The sequence below is a fragment of the Ranitomeya imitator genome, chromosome 4, assembly GCF_032444005.1.
Source record: "Ranitomeya imitator isolate aRanImi1 chromosome 4, aRanImi1.pri, whole genome shotgun sequence".
Classification (NCBI taxonomy): Eukaryota; Metazoa; Chordata; class Amphibia; order Anura; family Dendrobatidae; genus Ranitomeya; species Ranitomeya imitator.
In genome coordinates, this window is record NC_091285.1 from 492954778 (window position 1) to 492963379 (window position 8602).

Consider the following 8602-nt stretch of genomic DNA (forward strand, 5'->3'; position numbering starts at 1 on the left):
TGCCAGACCCATCATCTTGTGGCTAAGCATTTCTGTGGTCCAGCACACAACATAAAAAATATGAAAGTTGTAACATTAAAAGGCAACTTCAAATCATAAAAACACCAAAGGGTTTGTGAACAAAAATGTATGACAGTCTTTGATACCTTCCACACAGGACTACTGTAAATAGTGTGTGTGCCCCACAAAAAAACAAAAAACTGTCACACAGCTCTATTGAAAAATGAAAACGTTAAAAGGCTCGAAAAATGGTGACACAAACAAAAAATAATTTTTTTTACAAATTTCCAAATTTTTTTCGCCACTAAAATAATTATACAATAATCGTATTAACGCAGAGAATCTTGATTTGGGGTCATTTTTACTACTCAATAAACGTCGTAAAAACAAAACCTAAAAAACTGTGTCAAAAATCTTTTTAAATTTCACTGCATTTGGATTTTTTTCCAGTACTTTGTGTGGTAAAATGGAAGATGTCCTCCTCTAAAACCTAGGTGTGTCTTATGGTCCGAAGGGTCTTATAGTCTGTTTTATAGTCCAAAAAACACGGTAGTTACTTTGGTAGATGTTAGTGGCTGTGACCATTCCTAAGCTACTGCAATGTGCCCTGTACATGGGGTAAGCAACATTGTGAATCAGAAAAACTATATTACATTTCTAATTTGAAGGATTTGTTAATATCATTATTATTATAACTGCGACATATTGGGATAGGATCTTGGAGATAGGAAATGCCACTTTAATTATAAATTAATTGGTTTCCTTAGAAAGTAGTGCAAAGCTGTCCGTTTGCATGTGTGTGCATAGGATTACTAAATTATTCTATAATGGAATATAATATATTATAATCTGCCATGCTAGATTATTGGGCCTTTTGCATTTGGTTTGAAAATACAGTTAGACATCAAAGTAATTTTTTTCTAAGTTCAAAATATCCTCAATGAACAAAACTTTAGTTCTTAAACAGTTTATTTCTGTCCAGTTGTTATAAACTATATTTAGCTCTTTTCCGAAACATTGATGACAACTAATGAGGCCCTCAACCTAGTTCCCACAGCATTGTGACCTCTTATATTTACTCGTACACTTAAACACATCTGTTATGTAGGTCTTTAGGAAACTTTTATGGTAATTGTAGAGAAATCCTTATTGGACGCCACCTAGTCTTACCATAGGGTGCATTAACGTAACGTAAGAGATGATTGTTTAGGGGTATGTACTGCTTAGTGATTGCCCATAGTCAAATAATTTTCTTTATAAGTCATTTTACCAGTATTAAAATATTTAGATAACATAGGCAGGATCCTAGTAATGTATTGTACAATGATCCCTTTGTATTTTACTGACAGTGTCGCATGTATGATCTCCGAGCAGATAGAGAAGTCGCCATCTATTCTAAAGAGAGCATCATTTTTGGAGCATCAAGTGTGGATTTCTCCCTTAGTGGTAAGTTCTTACCTAATTACATGTTGTGCACTATCTATTCTTGAACTTTGATATAATATTCTGTTCTTTAATATTTTTTTAAACTGTACTCAGGCATTTCCAGTAGAGGACCTATTACTTGTGTGAAAAGAAAATGATAAATTATAAGAATTTTCTGACAATTCATGTCATTGATCCCTACACATCGAAGCCTGTTTTCACCTTCCTGGCAAGGACAAATTTTCCAATTCTGACCAATGTCACTTTATGTGCTAATAACTTTGGACCTTTTGAAAATATCGGAAATTTGTTGAAAATGTAGCAATTTTCCAACTTTTAATTACATTTTTGTGCTCTTAAACCAGAGAGTTATGTCACACAAAATAGTTAATGAATAACATTTCCCACATTTCTACTTTACATCTGCATCATTTTTGAAACATCATTTTTTTTTGTTAGGAAGTTAGAAGGGTTTATCAGCAATTTCTCATTTTTCCAACAAAATTTATTAAAAAAACTATTTTTTTTAGGGACCACCTCACATTTGAAGTGACTTTGAGGAGTCTATATGACAAAAAAAAAACCCATAAGTAACACCATCAATACCACATTCAATACATTTATTAACCCTTTAGTTGCTTCACAGAAACTAAAGCAATGTGGAAGGCAAAAAAGCTGCTTCAAAACGGTTACCGTAATTCATTTGAAGGGGAAAAGGCTGCTTCTAAATGACTGATCCATGTGGAGGTCACAGATAATTTTAAAGGGTCAATCTGAGTCTTTCATATTCACAGAGCCAGAAGCACCCTGAGGAACGATCACAGGTTTTACCTTTGTATCAGTTCTTTCTACCCTCCTTCTCCCACTGCTGCTCTATAATACACAGGAACACATCTTACACTGCCTCATACATCTGTACTCACTGTGAATACGGCAGATGTTCCTTGTGGCTACAAGTAGTATACTCTGCACAGTGAGGACAACGTGTATGTATGGCCACCTTGTTTATGTTCTGTAATAGGAAGTCAGCCTGGACACATGAATCTGCCATTTTACAAACTTCACTGGTGATTTTATTTAAGGGGAAATTGTCACTCGTGATTTGAATGTCTTTTCTAGTGATTATCTTGAGCACTTAGATACTGGAACATTTCCAACAACCACATAATACTGTAAAATCAAATAAAAAATATATAAAGCTTGAGTGAAATGCTATTTATCCTGTGTAATGAAGGACTTCACTGAAATGTGCATATTGTATCATTTATTTTGCTGGAAACAGACAGTAGCAATTAAACTGCCTTTGTGACAGGAGACTGCTGTGTTGATGCTTGCTTTTAGGTATTTCACATATGCCTTTTGTCCCGTGAGCTCATAGTTCAGTAAAACTATCTTTAGTGATTGCATCCAGTCAGCACTTCTGCTTCATACAAACAAAAAAACAGCTGTCAACAGTTTTGACCGATACTGGGTGGCAGAAAAATGCCAGCGCCATGCTTTATAGGTTGTTACTATAAGAGAAAATCTGACCACTGAGCTTGAAATATCAGTCAGATACTGGAATAAGACTTTATAGAATAATGAATCACAGCACAACAACAAAAGGCTTTCGGTAGCCTTCTGGATTAGGCCAGTATGCCGCCCAGAATTAGGCCAACATTTTTTAACACTGGCGTTTCACACTCTAGTTTAAGAAAAAAGGAGTATGCTTCACATTACATGTGGAGCACTTTGGACTGTCCTAAAGTCATTTGCGTCTTTTATTTGTCTTCATTTACACCATAGACTAATGTAAACTGATCGATACATTTGGACATTAGTGTTTAGATGTAATGTAAAGTGAAAAGTACTTTTTATTTAATTACACATATTGTGGAGGAAATAGTAGGGTATGTTGGGGGAGCAAACCCCAGGGCATTCTGTTTTGGGTGGACAAACTATCACAATTATGGGGGTCCATATTGATCTTGTGTAATTACGGTAGATTAGAAGGATCTTTGTTGTGGAGTATCTGGAATACATGAAGGCTGTGATGGATACTTATCATAGATTATAATGGGGTAAAATGGCTCTTTATGACATATCTCTATGCTATATAGTCTATGAGTGAAATTTGCAAGTTATGCATCTGTCAAAGGCATCTATCGGCTTTAGTAGCATCCGTCATCTATCAATTTATTGAAATCTTCATAACGTGTCCATTCATCAGAAGCCTGTGACAGCTGCCAAACTGTCATCCAACACCCGTAGGACTCCTGGATAGAATGATGTGGTCTGAAATGCTAGTGTATACCTTTTTTTTCCAGTGGTATGCTTACATATACTATATACCATATATTGACCAAGCAGAACCCAAAAGGGTACTCTTTTGGCCTCTCTCAGACAATGGAACACTATGAACACAAAAAAACCACTTCATCAGGTCCTGTGTAGACCTACAGAGATCTGTGTACATAGACTGCCGTCAGTAAGAACAAATGGCTATAGCAAAAAAGTAGTGCGAGAAGATTGATGAACTAAAAAGGCAGAATTGTGACTGTAATTAAGATATTTCTGATTGTAAAGTTAACCTGTGAGGTACATAAAAATAAATCACTGCATTTACAAAGTCATAATTATTCATGTCGCAAAAGACTCTTACATTTGTATATATCTCACAGCTACTGATATGGAGCAGTTTTCTTCAGTGTGTTTTGTGAAAACATATGTAACACATTCAGTTTGGAAATGCCATGATATGTGTCACACACACTAGAGGCCTGGATCCAGCTGGATCCTGGTTGTCCCTGTTTGGGGGTATCCCAAGCCTTGACCCCTTGGACCTATATGTAGTGAACATAGCCTATTATGACTGATGAAGGGTTTTTCACCTAAAATGTTACATAATTCTGTACTTACCGCGGTGTAACCAATGGATATAAATCACTGACAATAAATCCTATTTGAAGCTTCTCCAAGTGCCTTTTGGTGTGCAGCTCCTTCACTCTGTCTACTATGTGCCACATTAATCTCAGTACAGAATAAACGCTTTCCCAGTTGAATGAACTGTTCTGCTTTTCTTGATGTCCCACTTTTGTTTGTTTCAGGTCGTCTGCTATTTGCTGGCTACAATGACTACACAATCAATGTTTGGGATGTTCTTAAAGGAAGTCGTGTGTCCATCTTGTTTGGTCATGAGAACAGAGTCAGCACCTTGCGTGTGTCACCAGATGGTACTGCATTCTGTTCAGGATCATGGGATCACACTCTAAGAGTAAGCTTCGCTGCTTGTTGCCTATCCCTTTATATAAAATATATGATAAGTTATAGTACTATGTCATAGGAAATTCATTTCCCCATACTTTTGTCCATAAAACAGTCATACTAACCTAAATTGGTTACAGCTATAGTGCCTCCGTAAAAGATAAAGTACAGTACTCTCCATACAGTCACAGCTAAACTGTCCCACATCACAGTAATGAAGAAAATGACCATGAGAGAATAATTAGGGTATGTGCATACAATAAGTACCGTATTTTTCGGACTATAAGACGCACCGGACTATAAGGCGCACCCAGGTTTTAGAGGTGGAAAATAGGGAAAAAAAATATTTGAAGCTAAAAAATGTGGTAAAATATTTAATAACATAAATGACATACTATTATATGTGGTGTTATTATATATAATAGTATGTTATTATGTTGGAAGCTGCGGGACCAGTGTGGTGTCTGTAAAGTATTGTATGAAGATGCTGGAGGGTGAGTATAAGAATGGGGGCACAGGGCTTATATTTAAAGCACCACTCCAGCACTGTAAAATAACACTGGAGTGCTGCTTTAAAATCCCATGGGAGAACTATAACTCCCAGCATGTCCTGCAGATCCTATGACATGCTGGGAGTTATAGTTCACCAAAGGAGTGGCAGAGTGCTTTATTGTGTTTTGTAAAGACTAACCTCTTAAATGTGGCAGCCAGCCACACTGTAGTGAGGTTAAAGCTGGAGCATCCCATTACTGTACACAGAGCAGTCCCTCGTTTCCTTTCCACAGCACAGGTTATGAGGAAGCTGCAGATTCTAGTGGAGACTGGAGAGCCTGAAGGACCTGTGATGATGTCAAGAAGAGGGAGGGCTCTGAGCTGCCATGTGATGCTCCAGCCCGCCCACTCCTGACATCATCACAGGTCCTCCTGCACAGAACTCAGCATCCAGCCCAGGCATGGCAGGCAGGTATGCAGCCATCTCCTCTCTCCCTTGGCCCCTGCTGCTGCCTCCTCTCCCCCAGACACACAGACCTGCCCAGCTGCTGCAGGAATCAGCGCTGGAGAAGCCATGTGTGTCCCTGCTTAAGCATTTGCTGCTCCCGGCTCACCGCTCAGCTAATAGGTGGGCGGGGAGCCGCTAATGAATATTCACTTCACTTAATCATCGGGAGCACATGGTTTCTCCAGGCTGATTCTGGGCAGCGGGGACATCCTGAAGTGGGATAACAGTGCGATCCCACTCACTGCTGCCCCCCTCCCCACATGCTACATCCGTACCATAAGACGCACCCACACTTTCCTCCCAAATTTGGAGGAAAAAAAGTGCGTCTTATGGTCGGAAAAATACGGTAAATGCTGTGGGTAGGACACTGCATACTTGCCCAGCGTCCAACCCTCAGTATCCATATGTTACAGCATAATGGATGGTATTTCAAGAAATCCCAATCCCACTATGCATCCAGAGATGATCGCGGATCACCCACGGAGACGGACATGTGACGCGTCTTTCCCGACCGCAGCATGTCTATTTATCTTGCAGAGACGCGAGCCTCCGCAAGATAAATGTTACCCGTACAATGTATTGGACGCAGTGAATCTGCACGGTTCAATGAACACATGCGGAATCACCTGGGTTCAATAGCCGGCAGCTCTGTGGAAGCAGCGGACATGTGCTGTATCCAAAGCGCTGACAATTCCTGAACATCTGCACATACCTTTAGTGGCAGATTGTAGGTGACTCAGTACTCTGCCTACAGTTGTGCCCAGCAAAAGCAATCTATGGTAGATCAGGGATTTCCTTCGATTTCACTTGATATCATTATCAGTAGAAATATTTTTATCACTTTTTCCACAGATCTGGGCTTGATCCAAGTTGTGAAAAGGTAGAGAATCATGAATGAATCTTCAGTCCCACTGTACTGGAAGAGATGGAGCAGGGCACTGCGATGGATACACATTGTATAGTAGAATATTACTGTCCTCAAAGTTTACAGGTACTAGGAAAAATGGCCAGTGTCAGCTGCTTGTAAATGAAGGTAGTACACATATATAGCTAAAGGTCAGACAGCATAGTTATGTTCCCTTAGTGAGTTGATTCAAGGAATATCACAGAGTCTGCTAAACACTTGAAGACATATACTGACATCTACTGCAACCTCCTCCCATCTTTAGACCTTTAAGAGATGCTGTAGGGTTCCCATAATCCATGTAATACTATATTCCAATACTTCCATATGGATGCATTATGTCTCAGAATTGGATTATGTCCGATGGGCTTTCCTATGTCTGTTTCTTCCTTTGAGAAATTGGTTGCACCTATTACATTGGATAAACTACCGTATATGAAAGTGCATTTCATTGTATCTGGTTGCCTTGAATACTACTGAATAAACTGTGGTTACTCTGTTGGCTACTGGTAGGAAATACAGTAATTCCCTTTCCAGTTACTGGCAGATGTGACATTGGTTTAAATATAGATTTCCCTTCCCTTTCATTTTATATAAAGAGTGACCTTCTCTTACATTCATATTATTACTGGATATAACGTCTGATATAATACACAAGGCCACAAACTAAGCTGGCGTTTTCTATAAATCCTAACACTGCTAGTATGTGGGAAGGATTCAGTACAGTGATATTACAATTCACGTGCAAAATGCAGTTTTCTGCGTCTTCACATCTCTTCAATCAATCTAACTGTAAAGATGAGCGACAATAATGGTCATAGACAGCATGTAGCATTATGTAGCAGATTATTTTCTATCTCGTGAACACTCTTTTCTTTACATAACTTTGAGTGTACTGTATATATACACAGAAATATATATACATACAACCCCTGTCAAAAATTATGGAATCACTGGCCTTGGAGGATGTTCATTCAGTTGTTTAATTTTGTAGAAAAAAAAAGCAGATCAAAGACATGGCACAAAACTAAAGCCATTTCAAATGGCAACTTTCTGGTTTTAAGAAACAGTAAAAGAAATTAAAAACAAAAAATGTGGTAGTCAGTAATGGTTACTTTTTTTTAACCAAGCATAGGGGAAAAATTATGGAATCACTCACTTCTGAGGAAAAAATTATGGAATCACTCAATTCTGAGGAAAAAAATATGGAATCACCCTGTAAATTTTCATACCCAAAAATGACACCTGCATCAAATGAGATCTGCTCGTTAGTCTGCATCTAAAAAGAAGTGATCACACCTTGGAGAGCTGTTGCACCAAGTGGACTGACATGAATCATGGCTCCAACATGAGAGATGTCAATTGAAAAAAAGGAGAGGATTATCAAACTCTTAAAAGAGGGTAAATCATCACGCAATGTTGAAAAGATATTGGTTGCTCACAGTCAGCTGTGTCTGGATCGCCCCCCAAGGGGCCGTTGGGTACTCGGTACCGGGTCCTCCGGTTCACAGGGGGATGTCACAGTGGCTGACCCGGTCCGTGGCCCTGGGCCGTCAGTGTAAAAGGGAAAGGTCTTTAAGGGGAATGTTTGTGACGCCACCTTTGGTATTCGGTCAGGGTGACCGACGCTGCTTTAAGGGGTCCGCTGGGGTGATGTTATGGCAGCTAGATGGTATACCTTCCCACAGGTGAAGTGTATCCCCAGGGCTTCCCGGTGTGTAGATGATGGATGGTGAGAGGCGCAGTGAAGAATGAGGACACAATGTTGCAGTCTGTCTACCTTTACGGAAAATTTCAGCATCCACAGTCCAGAGCACCAGACCACAGGGCAGTCAGAGTCCGGCTGATTTGAAGGCAAGTCCAGAGTCCCCTTGTCCAGTAAGGGACTTCCTTTGCACTGCAGTGATGTAGTCCCTTACTGCTAAGCTTCTCATAAGGTCAACACAACTGTTGTAGATGTTATGTCTCTCTCTCTCTCCCCCAAATAGGTTAGGACAAACCCGTATGACTGGTTGCTTGAGGCGGTTTAT

General features: G+C 39.5%; 1 protein-coding gene across 1 annotated transcript in view; it reads left to right on the forward strand.

Annotated features, from left to right (window-relative positions):
• The window catches only part of GNB5 (G protein subunit beta 5), a 95386-nt gene extending 88245 nt beyond the window's left edge, over positions 1-7141 (forward strand). Inside the window, exons 10-12 of the mRNA XM_069765983.1 lie at positions 1350-1446; positions 4512-4678; positions 6521-7141. Of these exons, the coding sequence (XP_069622084.1) occupies positions 1350-1446; positions 4512-4678; positions 6521-6532 (276 nt within the window). The 3' untranslated portion in view covers positions 6533-7141. The remainder of the gene's footprint in view (positions 1-1349; positions 1447-4511; positions 4679-6520) is intronic.
• The last annotated feature ends 1461 nt before the right edge of the window (positions 7142-8602 follow it).